The sequence below is a fragment of the Pleurodeles waltl genome, chromosome 8 (assembly GCF_031143425.1).
Source record: "Pleurodeles waltl isolate 20211129_DDA chromosome 8, aPleWal1.hap1.20221129, whole genome shotgun sequence".
Classification (NCBI taxonomy): domain Eukaryota; kingdom Metazoa; phylum Chordata; class Amphibia; order Caudata; family Salamandridae; genus Pleurodeles; species Pleurodeles waltl.
The window spans coordinates 73,259,973-73,280,122 of NC_090447.1; the positions used below are offsets into that span (position 1 = coordinate 73,259,973).

The 20,150-nt window shown below is 43.8% G+C and overlaps 1 protein-coding gene across 1 annotated transcript in view; it reads left to right on the forward strand.

Annotated features, from left to right (window-relative positions):
* RNF121 (ring finger protein 121) overlaps positions 1-19,195 on the forward strand; it is a 125,117-nt gene extending 105,922 nt beyond the window's left edge. Inside the window, exon 9 of the mRNA XM_069203740.1 lies at positions 17,205-19,195. Within this exon, the coding sequence (XP_069059841.1) occupies positions 17,205-17,325 (121 nt within the window). The 3' untranslated portion in view covers positions 17,326-19,195. The remainder of the gene's footprint in view (positions 1-17,204) is intronic.
* Positions 19,196-20,150: the final 955 nt, after the last annotated feature.

The following is a 20,150-nucleotide window of genomic DNA, read 5'->3' on the forward strand; positions in this document are numbered from 1 at the left end:
CTACTATCCACCGCAGCACACGCCTGTTTTATGACAGATAGCAACGTGTTGGCTTGCCTGTATCATAGACAGGAATGTAACGCAAGTTATTTAAAGTGTCCTGGATCCAGAAGCACAGCACCTAGTCCCTCCCATGCCGGATATTTTGTAGCTCATGGCAAAAAAGAAACACTCAACTATTTGTCTGGAAACTGATTTCTTCGTCCGTTGTCGGCCTACGTGATTTTTTTGGTAAGGCCCCAAAGAATTCTTGGATGTCATGTAACACTGTCCTTTTGGTTTATACATGAAGAGGTGTTCCTAAAGATACCTTACATGGTAACTTTCCAAAAGCAGATGTGTGAGGCGTATATAGCAAGTTTTTAGATGCATGTATGATGCCATCATAAAACGAGTTGGTACACAGTTCAGTTTTAACTAGATGTAATGAAGTATTTAGCAGATGTAACAAGAGAGCACAGCTGCAGGAGTGACAGCTGACAAGAATATCTCCTGTATGCTCTGAAGCAGTTGTTAGGCAGCATGCACACTGTGTAAAAACTGTTTCAAAGTTACATACAAATGTTAATGACAAAGATAAATACAAAAATGGATGTTTAACACCAGGCGGGAGCATGTTCTGCATGAACTGCTGCATACTTGCCATCAAGGTTACTCAGTTTGTGAAACTCTTCTACTCACTTCTGGTGTTATACAGGTCACAAGTTTGAATCACGGGAAAGCTACCTCAGCTGTCCATTCTTGAATCGAAACACTTGTTCTTCACAGTGCTCTGTCATTACTCTGCTAGAATTCATAGATTCACAAGTTAGACCATATTTCCACAACTAATAGAAGCTGTTCCTGATCGGATTACTTGGGAAAAGGCATTAATTTGTTTCTTATACTTAACAGAATGAATAAGGTCCATGAAGCAATCCCTGCCCTTGCCTCCAAAATAGCATGCCTCAATGCTGGAAACATCTCCTTTCTGTCCAAGACAACGCCTTCTAAGTTGATACTTTGAGAGAGCACATTTGCATAGTTTCATTGAGTGATTGATTGTAGAATGTCTAAATATGTGAGAAGGTGATTAGAGACCTGCCAGATACTCCAGTAAGCTCCTTCTTGTTGAATGAAAGCCCCAGAGCTTTGCAAATGTTTAAAAGTGTGATGTTCCATTTTTAATTATTTGTGCATTGCTAATACTCGCTGTAGGTGTTTCAAAGACTTTTTCTAGCGAAGACTAGGCTACAGTCTGGTCACTCCACTTAAAAGTCCAAGGGGCTATTGAGCAAGTATTTTTACGATATATCCTGAATCTCATGAAGTTGTCGTCATTACAAGAAAGTGAAGGAACTGTGTTCCTGAAGAAGGAATCTTGCAAGTGCATTGCTCCAAAGAGTGTGTATTTCACCGAATATTCTGCAGGTCTGATTTTGGTAGACAAATGTAGGTGTTAAGTGGTAGTGGGGATGCCATCACTTTGAGAACTTGTGCACAGGTCGTGGGTGAATGTTAGTCGACGTACTTGCGGTAGATGGCACACTTCCAATCGCCACCTCTTATTGTTGCATATTTTCAGTTTACGTAAGCTCCATCACTGCCATTAGTTCTGCCTCACCCCTATGTGCTTTGAGCTACAGAGACCCGTTAAAGTCTTCATGTTTAGTATGTGGGTTTTTCAAGAGGCTAAAGATCATCCTTTATCTAAGGATCTGCATTAATATTCATAAACACTGAATATTTCCTTCAATGGATGTGATCCAGGAGCACATCTAAAAACAGATATAAAATAATTCCCCAAATAAAACAAAGAACAATGCCTGTTGAAAGGTAAGATGTTCTCTCTATTTTGTTTCTTTTAATACAAATGAATGAAATATATTTATAAAAACACAAAATCAGTTTAAAAAGCAACATCCTTATTACTTGAACCTTTTTTCATTTCCCGCTTTTTAAAGGGGAAATTTGGAAAGGGGAATTTCCAATGGGTATACACCGTCAAAAAAGTTTGCTATCACTTTAAGCAGAGAGGGACTTCCACTATCCTTTTCTGTAGTAGAGGGACTGTTAGTTCCTCAGTTGTTGTTCCATCTCTGAGAATAGGATGCCACAACTCAAAACACATTTGTTTAGCTAACATATTTTACATTTTACATATTGCCTTTTAACCATTCTCAAAGCACTACTGGCAGGTCAGTGTTGGAATTGATCTTTGTTTTCTCTCACTTGTAGGTTTTGCAAATCCAGTCTCTTGTGAATAGTACACTGAGTAAACTTTGGGATCAGCTCCTTTCAGCCACTCACTTATTTGAGTATATATTTCCCTTATGCATTGTCTGGACTAGATTGTCAGTCACATCTTTGATCAGCCAGAGGAGCATTCCTACCTCACACCATGCTATTGGGTGTATTTTTCTGCCTTCTATGGTTTGCTTTAATTGCAATGCATTGTAGGAAGCTGGCTCTTTATATAGTTTATCAAAATGAGGTATACCGTTCAAAGAGTCCAGTGGTTCCCTTACTAGTGGACAGGGGCTTGCTCTAGCAATCCAAGGTGCTTTCTTAGTGGGATTGTGTGGTCGAGCAGCTTTAGGGTTATCAAGAGAGGAGATTTTGACATCTGCAAATACACACGCAGGCAATATATGAGACACTCAACTCAATAAGGAGTTCCACACCAATTTGCAAAAATAACAAGAATCGTTATATATGTTTTGGCACCAGAATCCATAGGTTTATGTAAATACGTTTTGCAAGAAAAATCTTAACAGTTTAGGAAAGTTGACAGTGCAATTCTTGAAAGCTGCAATGTTGTCCTGTGGAAGAACAACAAGTATGGCAAGCAGGTAGAGTACAGCGACTTACGCGGCCAATCTCCTGGACTTAAGGTAGGTATTGGGCAATGGTCAGGGCCACACCAACAGGTCATACCGGGCGGCACTGGGGCGGCCGGGTGCAAAGATGTGTAGTACGGCGTTGTGTGCCCAGTGTTAGTCGATGGGGGATTGGTCTTGCTGAAAGGAGGCTGCAGGTTGGGACTGGGGGTCCAGTCAGGGTGAGCCGCAAAGAAGTCCTCTTCAGTATTTCTTGGGTGCCTGCAGGGAAGCAGCTCTGCTACTCCATGGGAGTTCCTTGTGCTGGGGTGAAGGCTGGTAGTCTTCCCAGACTTTTGGAAGTTTCAGCAGCTGCCGGTTGAGGCGTCTTTCTTGCAGTTGTTGAAGTCAGTAGGCAGGCTGTCAGGGCCGGCGCCAAGTCCGTCACTGGTCTTCAGTTCCTGCCTTTTGCACCTCTAGAGCGTTCTTCTACTTCAGGCCAACAGGATCTGATTTCCTGGTGCCAGGGGCTCCCCTAAATACAGAAATTAGGGGAGTGCTGGGTAGTAGCCAATCTCTTACTTACCCCTTGGGTCACCATGCCCACTATATGACCACTTCCTGTAGGAAGTGGGCATAACCCTGTCCCACAGTTCCTAGTTCTGCCATCATTAAGATGGCAGACTTTCAAAAGTTGTGTCCAGATCAGGCAGTTCTCCTTAGGGGTGGGACTGACCTCCGAGATGGGCACGCCTCTCTCACTACTAATTTTCCCACCTGTCCAGGTACCAAATGGACCCTGGGCAGGGGGGTTGGCATCCTGTCCTTTGAGGGAAGCGAGATCTACATATAAAGAGCAGTGGGCTTCTTTGAAGCCCCCTGCTTTGGAATGCAGATTTGCAGGTCATCCTGTTGGGAGGGGTGTGCTAACAACCCTGCCAGATCATGCTTTGTTTCTGTCTGCTCGAGAGCAAAGGCTCTCACCCCCAGGGGTCAGAACTGTGTCTGGTGGTGGCAAGCTAGATATAACTAGTCAGCCAACACACTGTTAAATGGCAGGTTTTTCAGGGGACACCGCTAAGGTGCTTTCTTGGTGCATGTATTAATAAATCTGTCACTGGCATCAGTGAGGTTTTATTAAGATGAGATGTTTGATACCAAACATCCTTATCTTCAGTGAATCTATCATGTAGCTGGGGAACTCATATTGACCAGTGTCCTGCACATGTACTAAAATGGCTTCCCTTTTCACTCACTATGTCTAAGAATCGACAAAGACATAGGGGCATATCTGCTGAAGCAGATATACCCTCACATGTAATACAATGCCCCGTGCCTTAGGGCTGCAAGGCCTACTGTATGGGTGACTTACACATATTGCATTCAGTGTTAGGGGACATGGCACACAAGATGTGTGCCATGTTGTGTTTTCACTTTTAGCTGCACCAAGACATGCAGCCTACAGTGACAGTCTGCACGTGCTAGGTGAGGGGTCCCTGAGGGTGGCACAATACACGCTGCAGCCCTAGGGAACTCTTTGGTACCCATCCCCTAGGTACCAGGGGTACCATTTACTAGGGACTTACAGGGGGACCAAAGATTTTGCCAATCGGAGAACAATTGCATAGCTTTAGGGAAAGAGATCTGGCACTGGGGACCTGGATAGCAGGAACCTAGTGCACTTTCAGTCAGAATTGCATCCGATATCAGGCAAAAAGTGTGGGTGAACATGCCAAAATGGGGCACTTTTCTACATGCAAGAGGTGCGTTGCTTTTAGCATGTGGTAGGCACTTTGTGACATGCAGTAGCCATATTCAGAAGACTTCTGCAGCAGAAGTACAATATTTTTCATGATATCCAAGTGCTCACAGCTAATTTGCTAACAGCATTTGCGCATGTTTGTGTTTGAATGTGTTAGCACATTAAAGCTAGACTTATTGTTTTGCCAGCACCTGTGTTTTTTTAGGGTCAGTGAACACCCTCTTTTGCTGTGCTCTGGACTTGGGTATGAATTGTGTGCTCCACTGGTTGCTCACTTTTGACACATTTTACGGAGTGTTGTTTTTCTTCCACAGATATGAGCAGGCCGAGCGAACATTGCTACAGTCATCGCTGAAGTAGTTTTCCTCACCTGTCTTGAAATCTGCTCAGCAAAGAGAGTACCTTCTGTCCATTTTCTTTCTTTTTCCAAATACCTCAGAGGCCTCTAAGGCATGATGCCATTTTGTGAGCCCTTAAACTTGGTATTTCTGAACAAGAATTCCAGGAGCGGGCAGGGTGGCTGGTTGCCAAAAGGTTGCGCCACCAGTATTGAAAGGATGCCCTTGGTGTCCACGTGGCATCCACAGCCCTTGGAGCTGTGTGTAGGCCCATGTAATGACCAGCCACAGACATGCTGAACATTATGCATTTTTCTTTAGCAAACATTTTGTCAGAGAATATGAGGAAGCCTTTACAGTTTATCAATGGCCAGAGGGTCAAAGGTTACCAGGCTTCACATCACTAACACACATGTTCTGTAGCTCTTCATAGAAAGTCTTCAAATAAGGTCTCTTTTGATACACTGGATTAGTAATCCACAAAAAATTAGAGCTACACAACTAATAACTATGGAATGTCTGATTTTGCCATAGTGTCCAACTAATGGGTTTAGGACATTTGTATTGATTAACCAAAGCCTAACATTCCAAACTATGGGTGTAGTGCTTTTTTCACCTTTGTCGTATTCTATTAGTGGAGATAGTCTCCTGTCATAGTATGATTGTCTGTGTAGACTTCTGTACTTGTTTTACCCTGTTACTTGTATGTAGATTGATGTGTGAACCTCTAGGACTTCTCTGAATACTCTGAGCGAGTCCGTGCTAGGAAGTTTAGTTTTCTGTGACCAGAAGTGAAAGCATTATTCTCCTTTCTTCCAGGGTTCGTTTTACAGTAGGGACTCATTTGTAACTCTTCGGGTTCTTATGTCTGCATTATAAAGAAGAGAACATGAATGTCCTTGATAGAGGGGTTTTCGAGAGATAAGTTCACAGCTTTTTAGGGCTCACCTAGAGATGGCAATAGCTGTTTGTGGTGAAGGGTGTATTTTTCAAATACAATACACATAGGCTAGGCTTTGGGTCAGCCCTTTGCTCGTAACTGGATACCTTTCTTGTCTATCCTAGATACTGTCTCTGCACTCTTAATCTCTTCTCCAGCAGCCATTTTCAGTCCTTTTTCTTAAACTTTAAGAAAACGCGTTCCAAGAAGGCCACCGTGTGTGCACATACACAGATTCCATCTGGAAACAAAAAAAACATTGTCAAAGCCAATAGCTCTCTGCCCAGTAAAGACCCACTGGCTTTGCTAATCCTTGTTTTTTCTTGTTTTGTTCCTAAATCATTTTTTCCCAGGCCTAAATATGTTATGATTCAATGAGCATCCAGAACAGCATGTTAAGAGAATCCTTCCAGAGTCCCTGTCCTTAGTCAAATTGGGTTATCCAAGTGTTTCCAAAGACAGTAGGTTACTCCTTTGGGACTTAATTGCTTTGTTGTACAGCTTTTCAAAATAAATAAAGGCACAATCACTGTTTTATCATTCCACTTATACTCTGAATAAAAGTGGCACCATTTGCTTTAATTTTGTATTTACTGGTCCAAGATGGTGAATGGCACTTGGATCTTTAAAAAAAAAAAAAAATATATATATATATATATATATATATATATATATATATATATATATATACTGATGAGATAGAATAACATGAATAGGAAGGGAGAAGAAAGCACACAGAAGACAGCTAGAAAACACATGCCCCTGTGGAGTGCTTAAGCAAAAAGAGACACACAACATAAGGGGGGAAACATCAGATGGATGATAGAGAGCAGCATTCAGTGGGAAGGGGGAGAGGTGTTCCCAAGGGAGATAGCTGGAAAATACATGTGCTTCTGTGAAGTGCTTAAGCAAAAAGACCAGTATTTCCATTAAAGTGAGCCATGGAAGGACATAGGTAAAGAGTCTGTGCTCCAGGGTAGACTAACACAAGATGGAAAAAGCACACCTATGAGTAAGTAGAAAGCGAATGAGAATGATAGTAAAGCCAACCAATGGTAAGCAGTGGTTGGGCATTAAACCCAAAGTAAGGTCTTGGTAAGCGCACAATAAGTCTTTTGCAACCTGACAACTTATGGTGTCTGGTAGGCTCAACCCAAAAAGGAAGGAAAATATTGTGTGAAAAATATTCATTTTGCCCGCATGACTACACATCCCACAATAAACTTTGGTATGTGTACTTCCATCATGATAATGTACTGCAGTAATTTGGAGAAGCACGGTTCCTACCTTACTAACCTTTGGCCAGTGTTATTAATTTATTGAGCATAAGTACCTAAACAGCTTTAACTATCGCTTGAGGAGTCATTCAGACCTGAATATATGCACCTATGCTTTATAACATGCTGTTATTTTGATTTCATCCTGTGGCGCTTCAAAGCTTGTTTCAGAGTGTATTTTGTGATGTTTGTGTTGTGAATGAGCTCTTGTCCATTTCCCCTACGTGATAAAGAAATACTGGTTATTGTCTCAGCTTAAGACCTGCTATCCTATTTGAAAAAGTATTGATAAGTTTTAAAACTATTTTTGCAAGTTTGTTGTTTTATCAAAATTTACGTTCAGTCTCCCCTCTTGTTAGGCCAGGGGTCTGTGGTGTTTGGACTTCTGGAATTTGCTTAACATATTTTATAGTATTGCCCCCTGGAACTTTAGAAACAGGTAACTGCAAGCACACTGAATGCCAAAACAGAAGTTTTTGCCCTTCTAGGGGTGATGGTGGTGACCAGTCAAGCCTTACTCTGGGATCGTTCTGTGGGGATAAAAAGCGTAGACACCGATAACACAAGCATAAGTCATTATTATAACTATAGTGTGTGGTATAGCTTTTATTAAAAGCAAAGGACTTTGTTTCAATTGGTTAGTCACAATGTGTTCTGTTGTTTCTAAGTAGTGTAATCACTCTGTCTCTTGTAGAAATGTAGAGTGAGCCCCTTTCACACCAACACTATCATCAGTTGCAAGAATATGCGGAAAGGTGATGGGGAGGTGCAGTGTCTGTCCTGGAGGGCAGAGTTTTGTGGTTGAATAGCAATCACTTGGTATGACACCTTGTCCCTTTCCCATGTGATTATTGTATAAACGGGCTATGGTGTGTTTGCCTAAAATTGTGATTTATGTAATGGTTTAATTATTTTCACACACATGCTTGAGGTTTTACTTTATTGACTTGTTTGTTTCCCACCTTTACTTTGCTGTGTATTTCCATTCAACATTTAAATTTATTCTTTGATACAAGTTGATTAGTTATATGGGCATGATGGTATTCCCATATTATTATTCTTTTCTTTGCTGACAAGGGACTGCTGTTCTGTGTATATAATACGTACCCCTGGTCTCTTGCTGTCCATGGGTTCCCCTTGTTCTTCACAATATACGTATGGAATCCATGCCGTGCTCTGCATACTACTTCGACAGTCATTTTGAATGCATTTTGATGCCCCACAGGGCCAGCTTTTCCAACCAAATAGTGGGATTTAGAACTGGTGCAGCACTTGAATTTTTAGGAGGATCTATTCAGGTTCAGGTACATAATAGTCATCCTGTAGTTTGGTCTCTTAGAGGCAAACAGCTAGTATTGTTCTTAAAGTCCTGACCCCATGGTGATGACAGCAGACAGCCCATGATATCACCCGGTTTAGTGGATTCCACGTGTATGCCTTCAACTAATCAGGTACTTGTTACTTGAGTTCAGTCCTTTTCTGCCCAGGTTAACCACAGATAGTTAAAATGGATAAAACAAAGAAAAAAACCTCTTCTGTTCAGGTGTTGAAGCGGTCTGGCCCTTGGCCGCTCACTTACTCACTCTGGTCTCAGTTTCTTAGTTACACACAAAGGATCTCTTCCTGTTCCACTGAGATTTTTGAGAATCACAGCTGGACACCAACAGCCTGGATACAATGAAATGTACAAAGAGAACAGGAGAGGTATGAGCATCACAGGAACATGCGTGGGGGCAAGGGAGACATCCAACTCAATAAGTAAGCTGTCTATCACGGCCTCCCACCTTCAAAGGGCTAAACACAGGTGGTGGACCCTCATCCTAGAGTAGCAACCCCTCATCTACACCTCAGTCATTCTGCACGCACATTTGAGGGGAAGGTTAGGGCATTCAATGCACCAGGAAGCATTCTCCTCAAGTTGGGGTTCAGATAAAAAGACCTGTAACTTAGGTCTATATAATCTGTTGCCGTCGACCATTAGTTGTCATGGCATGGTCACAGTGCTCACCAGAGTTTGTAGGAGTACTAGCAATACCACTTTGGCTGAATGCCATCTCCAACATAGTTGAATACACTGATGGTTAGCAACTCACTTATTTAAAGCAGAGCCACAATCAGTGGGCTCTGGACACGCACGTTTCCCGTGCAGGTGTGTTAGAAATCATGAAAAGAAGATCCGGGGCGTTCAACCCTGAGCCACTCATGGGTGTCCCTGCATCATGGGCAGTTATTGGAACTCTTTATTGCAACAGGACACTATTGATGTTGAAAGAGGGGGTATCCCAGTTTGCCTTGAACGGTCTGATCTTGTAATTCATGAATACCCGTTATGAAATAGCAGTTTGATAAGCAACCACAGTGCTTTCTTTCTCAATCTTGGCTACACCTCACCCTTCTTGAAAGTAGGTTATTCTGGGCACAATGGCACCTGTTTTTAATTTTACTCAGATGATTTATAAACGATCCATATTAAATTCATTACGGTTGTCGCACAGACAGTGAAAATAGAACCAATAAAAAATTAAAACAGCCTATAGAATTTAAGACCTCAAGAGAAAAAACGAAAAAAGTGCATAAGTGCAACAGCAGCCTAAGAATCAGTGGGGCCCTTAAGCATAGGCATAAAAAATACCAATGCTTACTGTATACATGAGCATGAATGTTACCTTAGAAAGAAAAAGAATTAAAGAAAACCATTACCAACAGTCAAAATATAATTAATATAAAAAATCCCAAAGAATATCACAAGACATTCAACAATCATAATGCCAAAATCCCCAGCATCCATTTCAGACCTCCGTTCCCTACAGTGCTTTGAGTGCATAGAGTGCTCATTATATCTAGAATACTGAATGGTATCCACATCAATAGCATAAAAAAATAATGCATATGAGTGCAGCCAGAAATGCTTTCACCTATCTTAACTACTCCTTTGCACTGTAGCTGGAAAGTGAGAGTTAACTCAGTCCTTAAGCAGTCCCCATATTTTCTTCCCCTTCCACATAGCCTTATTTCCCTCTCACTGATACAGCACCTTCTCCAGATTAAACAATGAAAGGAGGTGCCCCAGCCATTGCTGAAAGGATAGGAGCTGCGGATCGAGCCATGCCCCAGCTATACAGATATGACACACAGTCCTCGCAATAAAAATGAAAAACCTTCTCTCAGTGGCTTCTGGTGTCTCTTGTACCCCCAAGAGCATAATTCTCGAAGTAAGTGTCAAATCAAAATTTAACACTTCCCTCAAGAATTTAGAGATCTCTAACTTCAGTCTGTCCAACTTTGGGTAAATTGAAAACGTATGTAAAAGATCCACTTCCAGAGATTGACATCAGGGGCAGCGTGTCCCCTCAGTCCCATCATCCTCACTCATGCAACTCCCCACTTAGCAATTTTAGCAGGGATAATATATAAATCAAAGATCATCTTATAATGCTGCACCTGAAGCTCCGACAAGCAAAGTATGTGGCTAAGATCCAAAGATTCATAAAAACTAAGATCATTCATATCATGTCTTAATTGCCACTTGTCATTATGCTTCTCTTAATCGCCAAGCTCTCCGGAGCTAGAAATTGGATATCACAAGCTAATTGAACACTTCCCAGCTCCTGTCAAAACCTCCATAAGTGGGGTCTTAGAAAATCCAACTGGGCCACACATTTTCTTGTAAAGAAAATCATGTATCTGAAGGTACTTTAAAAAAAAAAAAAAGCCTCTGTCGTCTAGATTGAACTGGCCCTGTAAATCTTCAGAAGATATCATCCCGGGCCCATGAAAAGAAAAGGAAAAAAACAAATTTTCGAAATCCCTTCTGCCGCCATCTAGCCAGACACCCTTCCTGAAATTTATATCTGGTAGAAGGGGAATATTCAGAACCGGGGTGTACCAATTAAGCCTACCAAGTCCAGCTTTTTTTTCTGCCCGAAGGTTCAGCCCCTGAACGCAGCCTCTAACACCTTAAATCAAACTTTATTGTTTATAGTAGCTGGGCTCTACCAGTGTTAGCAAGCTACCATTCGATACTAAGCCAATTTGCAACTCGTAGATATTTGGTGTATAATCTAAATTTATGGCTCCTTGCCTGGCCTCCTTTCTAGCGATAAGAGGCCTCATATATCAAAGGGCGGCAGCCAGCTGATTAGCCTCAAATTTGGAAGGGACCACCCACCCCTTCCCTGGGTAAGGATAGATACTTACGCGCCCTCCTAATCTCGCCATATGGCTAGATAAATTTAGTAATCAGAGTATCCATATCGGTGACCTATGATCTTTCAGATTCTACAGGATTAGACCCGAATAGATAAAGAACTTTTGGTACAAATAACATTTTAACAATATTGCACTGGCCCATTAGGGACAGATGCTAATTATTCCATCTGGCGAAGTCCTGTTTTGCTTTCCCCGTAATCTGTGCCAAGTTAAACTTGACTATCTGATCCAGTTTGGCACTGTTACAAATCGCCACATACACTGCATGTTCTACCAGTCAAGTATCCTCAGTAGGAGTGTGCTTATTTACCACCAACTGTGTTTTACCACTATTCAAAGAATACCTCAATCTCCCCAAACTTATAAGCCTCTGCTTCAATTTCTCGCAATGCAGCATCTGTATTAGCTGTTATCACTGCCACATTATTCACATAAACTGGAATTTTAGTATCCTAGCCACAGCGCCTCACTGGATTAGCTTCTAGCTGACAAAGGAGAGGGTCAATGTATAATGCAAAAAGTAATGGGGAGCAGGGGCATCCCTGCCTGGTACCGCTTCCAATATACGTGGGGAGAGACTGTTCTTCCATCAATTGTGGGTGAGCAACAGGCTTATAATAAATAGCCTGCATGTCTTTGATGAAGTGCCCTCCTAACCCAAACAAGCCCATGACTTCCCACAGATATTCCAAATTGACCCTGTTGAATGCTTTCTCAGCGTCCAACAGGGCCAAAGTCATGGGCTTGCCCGCAGCAGTGGTCACATCAAAAAGTGTTATGACACTACAAATATCGGTGGTGTCTCTCCCCGGCACAGAGCCATGCTGATTCACCGAGACCAGTTTACTGATAATAGGACTAAGCAGAGAGACAAAGCTATTTTGACTGTTGACCAAGATTCTCAAGGTCTCTGACCCTGTTGCACTTCTACAAAACATTCTAACAGAACCGGAAGAAGTACCTTTCTAACAGTCATAAAATTCCAAAGGAATTAGATCTGCACCCACAGCCTTCCCGGAGTGCAATCTCGGATAGCAGCTTGTAATTCTTCAATAGTAAATTTAGCTCTTAAACCCTCACATTCCTCCTGGGTAATTCTATCTGATCTCGCATTACTCAAAAATGATTCCATAAATTGTTCCCCCTGTAGTGGAAGCGCTATAGAGTTCTACATAATACCTCCAGAATACTTCGCTAATATCTCCAATGTCCGAGACTAAACCACCCTGTGCATCCCTTATCTCATTAATAAGGCCTGCAGCCACCTGACTGGTACGAACTGCTAAGATGTATTCCCCCCACCCACCCCTTTCTTTTTATTCATAACATTTCAGCCACCTGGAGAGAAACTTCTCTGCTAGCTTTTTGGCTGTGATATCTTTAATTGCAGCCCTGGCAATTGCAACCCGTTGCTGGGCGATGACAAGATTCAACCCTTCAGCTACCTCTGAAATATGAATAACTTCCGCTTGACCAAGATTTTGGTGTAATTCCCTGATTGAAGATTGAGTCTACTTTTGACACCTAAGACTAAACCTGAGAGTTTCCCCCCGAACTCCAGCTTTCAAAGCATCCCATACAATTCCTCAAGGGGCACTGTCCCTTTAAATGTCAAAAATTCAGTTATCCAAATATTCATATGTTGAACATATGCGAGATCGGTCAAGAGACCCCTCTCGAAGGACCAGCTCCTCCGACTCCTTTTAAACCCCCCCAGGGCAAGTTCTATTACCAAAGGATTATGGTCTGACATAAAGCACGGAAATAACTCTAATCGTGCCCCCCATTAATAGCTCTGGGGTGAAGAGGAAATACTCTAAATGGGCTTAAGAACCGAGCGTGCCGAATAGAATGTAAATGCGAGATCTGGCACATTAAGCTTAGGCCAGGTATCCACCGGGCTGATCTCCTTCTCCAAACTACAGAGGGTCCTGAAGACACAGGATTTACAACCAGTTTATCATTCAAGATTGAGACCTGCAATCCCCCCTCTAGGTGTTCCAGGCCCCATTAAAATTAAATCACCACACACACACTACTTAGGGAGCAGGTCAGACCGGGAGTTCCCCTACTAAGAAATCGAACACGACTGGCTCATCTAATACCAGGCCATACAGTGAGCATAAGGTATAACACCCTATGTTATAAAGACATTTGTTACAGCCCATCTTCCATGTTTGTCTGCCACACAGCGGGTAAAGCCACATATCTTGCCACTGTGGAGAATCACCACCCCCTAGTTCTAGTGTTCTACGTGGTGCTAACCACAAGAGTCATACCTAGAGTTTCTAGTAATTGCCTATTAGTATAATCTATATGTCTCTCCCCGAAGACAGTAAATATCTGCCCTCATTGCTTTCAGGTCCTCAGAAACTCTTCTTTTCCCAGCGTCATTCAACCCTGCATATATTAATAGAAGCTATACGTAGCTTAGTCGTGATACCAGTACAATCCAATGACATAAATTTGATCAGACTGGTTACATTCTCGCTGGGTGTGCATGCCCTCACCAAAAAAACCTCCTTCTTCCACCTACATAGCCACTCTACATCCCTGCTACACTCAAATCTGTTCCCTACTTCTACAACTGTGACTAGATCATCTTTCCCCTCCCCAGGCATCTTTTATCTGCATCCCCCCCCTCTACCCTTGTCCCCCCAACCTCCCTCATCCAGCTCCCCCAACCTCCCTCATCCAGCTCCCCCAACCAGACCTCTTCCACCCCCCCTGCCAAACTCTTCCCCCACTTCAGCTCCCCCACCCCACTCCCAGCACCTGAGACAATCGGGCCCCCTTGGCCTGAATAAAGGCTCCCCTTTGTGCTGCTGCAGGCTGTTCCCACCAGCACCCATGCAAAAAGTATTATACCATCTAATCATCAATAAAGTCTTATATAAGGATGAACATATTGAAGGGGTATGGAAACATCTATGCTTCTGCAGATATTCGATTTGCCAAAAAGAATCTCATTAATTAGATGCCCCTAATCACAACCTAGATGTGTTCCATCAAGTTCCTAGCCTTGACCTGCCCAGACAAATAGGTGAATTACCTTAATTTATATTATGCTCACTTGTAAGCGAATCAACACAGCCCCCCCCCAGAAAAAAAGGCAGAAGCATAAACATATGGATTTAGCCCCAGCACGACCATACAGCAGCCACCAACAATCACCAAAGCACTGTAGTTACTCCAACTTCTGTGGGGCAATATCATTATTAAATATTATTTTGCCAAAATCTTGATGAAAAAAACTTGAATTTTGCCCTTAAACAATTTCCAGACTGGCAGTGGCCAGTAGAAAAGCTTCTGTCCCAGCTTCTTGAAATGGTTTAATTAGCTGTCTCCATCTGTGTTCCACCGTAGCCTGGCAGAAATCAGGGCACACAAAAAAAGAATGACCTCATAGCATCTCTGAGCATCAGGGTGGGCTTTTTCAAAAATAGCTTGTCTAAGTAAAAAGTTCCCAAAAAGAAACAAGAATTGCTCTTGAATGCTTCTAGTTTGTACTTTCAGCAGCGCCCTGTCTTTTCCACATTAGCGGGAACCTGTGTACCCTCTGTACTTCTGATTCCCAGCACCAGGATGTGAGCTCTGCAAAAGCATTTCTAAGCAGGCAGGTCTTAAATGCCCAGATGTCATTGCTTTCTGCCCCTTCCTTAATCCCAAGGAAGCACAAGTTGTTCCGCCGTTGGTGGTTCTTGCAATCTTCCAGCTTCCACATGATGTCAGAAAGTTGCCCTCCCTGGAATTCGGCCTGCTCCTTCAGACACTCCACTTCAGCTTCTATTGACGAAGCTCTTTCTTCGATTAAGGTGAGCTTTTCTTCAATCTCTCTGCCGGTCTTCAACACTTTCTTCAATCCCCCCCTGGAGATGCTTGGAAGCCAACGAGCCCTCCGAGACTCTGTCTGGATTTCTGTCTGAAGCGCTTTTATTGTGCCATAGATAAGGTGTAGCAATGAATTGGCTGTCGCATTGGTGAGGTTGGTATCAACATGACCTTCCCCTTTGGATGCTGATGTTAAAACGTTCTCAGGACACCCCTCTTGATATAATAATCTTGTGGCCGAACGGTCCCACTTCAGGGCTACTGCATCCTACAGTTCTTTATCCTTCTCTGCCGTTCGCGCCGATCTTGCTTTAAGCCTTCTACCTGCCTCCACTGCTTCACCGTACCCCCAGGTGCTGTAGACTAACTACTTCCACATTCGAGGGACAGCCTGACCTCGTCTTCACTTAGATCGGGGCTGCAGCTAGTGGACCCTGAGCCGTCCGTGAGGGAGTAGAACTTATCTCCTCAATTTCAAGACAGATCTGAACTTTTACTACTCTTCCCTGTATCTCCTTTACTTCCATCTTCCGCGGGGCCTCTTTGGCTGGGCCAATTAGTACAATGAGCTGCGTTCCGCTCAACCCTTGCGACCTGCGGATTGACCTGGCTGTTTTATGCACAGTGTATTAGTCACCCCCTGAAAGTCACAGGTCCCCCATCTTCTGAAGGCCTGCCAGGTTGTTAAGCCCACAACCAGACTCTGCCTTTCCCAGGCTAGTTCCCTCAGATGGCTCTGATTCACCTTCAGTCGACATCTGAATCTCACCCGAGCTCATTCCAGAGGACTTGAGCTCCACCAAAGCTCCCCTCTCAGCCGGCCCTTAGATGAAGTGAGTTCATTGCGTACTCTCAGCAGGTCCCTTGCCCCATACTTTTCCAATACTCAGTCCCCCACTTTTCCCACGTGAAGAGGGGACCACTATTTCTTTCACACGGTCCGCAGCTTCTCCTTGCATTCCCACAGGGTGGGGGTCAGTCACGCTCCAGCACGAAAGCATTCTGCGATAGCTGGCTGCAGCACCTCACATTGCATATGTAATGCAGTCATTACTATGTTGGGTCTTGGAAGCTGTATCGCAAGTTTATTAAGTGCAGAAGAGCCCGCTTCAGCCTGCCTGCAGGGGCTCCAGGCCGCTCCTGTGTTTGGCGGCTGACACCAAGCACTGACCGTCCTCCAGGCGCCACCGCCTGTCTTCTCTCTAGCACCCCGTGTGCTTCTTGGCACCTCAGCGTGATTCGTTGCAGAGCCGATACACAGTCCTGCCCCGCAGGCTCTGCAGGAAGAAGAGTGCACTGATCTGCACCAAAGCAGCCTAGGTGGCACCGCGGGCCTCATCCAGCACCTGCCCCCCGGGCAGCTAACCTCCTCACCGGCCCACCGGCCCACCACCCCCGGCAACTCTTGGAGCAGCCCAGGGAGCGCACCGGGACGTCTCTCCATTCTCCACATCACCGTACAGGCCCCTGGGAGTGGGCAACCGGAGGACAAACGGTGTTATTTTTATTTATTTATAAAAAAGGACTCTTACCCACCGGAAATCCCAGCAGCATTTTTCAAGTCTTCACTCAGATACCTACTGTAGCTGGTTGAGCTCAACCTAGAACCACAAGGGAGCGGAGTTTTGCATTTTACGTTCTCCAAATGGAGCCTCTCTTGTTGCCTAATTTGAGTGTAATGTGTGTGAACCCTCACCCACTGACTACTCTGGTATACCCTGAGCAAGACGTTGACTGTGGTGAACTGGTGCATTGTCTGGCAAGACCGCAATTGTAAATAGTTTTTTTTAAGCCATCTCATTCAGATTCCAAAAAATCTATTGCAAGAGATATCTACTCCAATTAAACATGTAGCCTTGATGTCCTCTTTAATTTTAACAAATGGTCTGTCCACCATCCCCTTGTAAGCCATGCCCTGTGTTGAAGTGACTGGTATGAACAACCTTCTCTACATATGCAAAGACAAAATCTTTGACTTGGATGTACTGATTACTGACATGTATGATGCCCTTCTTTGCTTTGTTTTTCCTTTAACCTCTGACCCTCCAGCTGGGAGAAGCCTCATATGCTCTACGGACAGCTACTAGACTGGTTGCGCTACCTGGTGGCCTGGCAGCCTGTTATCATAGGACTGGTGCAAGCAATCAACTACATCCTGGGACTGGAATAACTGCCCAATCAAGGCCAAGAACACCCTATGGAGGTGCCCGAGGACACATCGCGGGGAGCTGGACCATCCACGGAAGACATCACTACTTTCCCCATTCACTTCTTGGGATTTTGGGTGCCAGGAAGGCGTCTTCTGGATCAGCGAAAAAGTACTTTGTGCTAGGAAACGGCCAGCAACACAGCCTGTGGGTTTTATTTTTAATTTATTTAATTGGATATACTACAGTTTTTTTTTTTGTTTTTTTTTTTAAATGGCAGAACTCCGTGAATGTTAATTCCACTCCAGACCCCCTCTTGTTGTGGATACCCAACATGAAGCAAACATGTTTGTGCTGCCAGTGTAATCTTAAGCCACCTGGGATGGCTTCCAGTGTTGGTTTCTGCTCTTCTGTCTTGTGTGTTTGTCAGCCCAGCCAATAGTATTCCATCCAGAGGTGTGGCAGACACTGAGGGAAGCGGAGGCACCACTTGATTCAACCCCTTCATCTGGGGGTGAAAACTGGGGTAAGTTAAGCCCACCTGCAGATAAGATGGCTACAGTGTTTCTGTCGAGGTACTGGTTTCTGTTCAGTTGAAGAGTTTTCAACCATGTGCCACGTTCCAAGAAATTACTGGGGAAAAGGGAGTCTGGTCGTTGGAACCCGCTACGGAAATGGGCAGACCTGCATGAAGATGGTAGTTGAGGGGCACCTGACAGAAGCATAGGAAACGGGTACAGTCCATCTGTAAGTCCGAATGCAGAGGCACACAAACATCAGTACATTGCTGGTTTCAGATGACATCGCCGAGGCTATGGAGGTGGAAAAAGATTGGGGTAATTGGACCGATGAGGCGTATGTCCTGTGGAGTTCCCTGGCACATTAATTTAAACTGGCAAACTTGTTTACTTGCACTCCTTGTAAAGGGGAGTTAAGTCGGTGGGGTTTGTATTGTGGGTGATCATGACCAGGTGGAAAAGATTTAGTCCTTCTTCCCTCTTTATTTTTTTTTAGTAGAAGGTGTGTTTTTAGGTTGCTGAAGGAAATTACATGGGCACTCTTGCTGGGTATGTTGCTGTTGTCCTGACTGGTCGAAAAATATGATGCCGCGGAACACAAGAGTTTACCTTTAGAGTTATTGGGGCACCACAGGACACTTTCCATCTGCAGAAAAACATTTATTTTTATTTTTTGGGAAACAGCCACTGAAGCCTTTTAGAGTTCTTGTTGTGAAAGGCGTGAGTGAGAACGAGGCCTTGCTTGGACACTCCTGGGGAGAGATCCCTTTACAAAAAAGTTGTCAACACATTGAGGGCATAAAGTCTTGTCTGAGCAGGTTTTGACGGGGGGCTCTCCCTCGTGGAAGAGGGTTAGGTGCCCCTTTGATGTGAGTGGCCCCTTCCTAAGGTAAGGTTCTTTATACACCACAAAGTTGGGGTGCATGAAATGTAAAGTTACCTGAATGTTTGGGATAGTGTTAAAGAGATTGATTTTCTGTGTCTTATGTATGACTGTCAGAAGGTTAAGCCCAGTTAGATGCACCCATGACACTACTCCAAGAAGATCTGAGTTTGTCTGTCACTTGTCGTCTGTCACAACAACACTGGCAACAGGACTGAATGTAAACAAAAAAGGGGGGGGGTTGAATAAAATGTGCAGCTGTGTGCACCTTTGCATCAACTTGACTGTGGTTACTAAAAGCTGTTTGCTGTTCATTGACGTTTAGTAAAAATACACCCAAGTGTGTAGAAATAATGTGTGTGTTTTTTTCAGTGGCACTTAGAATTTGGCCACTGTTCAGGCCTGTACCCACCCTTCTGTGGATGACGTTTTATACCATAAAGCCCATCCTCTGTGTATTCGTACCGTTAGTTTATAAAGCACTCTTTTACAGCAGGGCCTCTTGGCGCTTATTCTGCAAAGTTGCTTGAGGAATAACAATGTTTTATGGCCTTCCTAACTGCTAGTGCCTAGAGTTTCAGCAGGTCGGAGCCAGTACTCTGAAGGCCCGTCCACCCGATCATCCTCAGACATCCAGTCGAAGGTAGCCAGAGCTGAAGTGTCCGACTGGGTGTTTTTTTTTCCTACTTTTTCCACTTTGCAATTCGTTTACCGTGAATGGGGGAGGAGGGTCTCTCGGATGAACAGCCTTTAATATAAAAGGTAATGCCCACGAACCTGGCTGTCATTCACAGATTGTTGGTGTTTAAGAATGCATCCCTCCATCCTGAGCCTGTCTGCTACTGCAACTAAGATAAGCACTGAAGTAGTCTTCTGAAGTCGGTCAGCGATACGCAGGGAAGCTTCCTGACCAGTAGTAAAATAAGGACCTGCAAAGAGTTCGAGTCACCTCTCGGCGGAGAGCCTGAACTGACTGCACTCCTCTTTTCCAACCAAAATGTTTATTTTTGTGAAAAAGGAAAGTACATGAATACATTTGCTATAATGTACATTTTAGCAATTGAAATGTCCACCTAATGTACCTTTAGATATACACACGCGAACCATTAATTGCGTGAGTGGAGCATCTGAAAGACATGATGTCTGTCAGTGTTCCTGGATAAAAATAGGAATCATGGCTGTGACCAGGGGGAGGCATGAGCCCAACTTCATCATGTTGGACACCATTTCTGGCTGAAGATATAAACCCAGTATAAATGCAACTTAGGGCGTACTCTTTTGAACTTTGCCTCAACTCCCCAGATCTACAGTTTTATGGAAGAAGTGGATTCCCCCTTCCAAGGAGTACATGGACAGACGGTTCATGTTCTTGATAGGCTACCTGTTGGGAACCAGATGGACCACTGAAGAAAGCACAGCTTGTTTTACGACTTACGATGCTTCACTT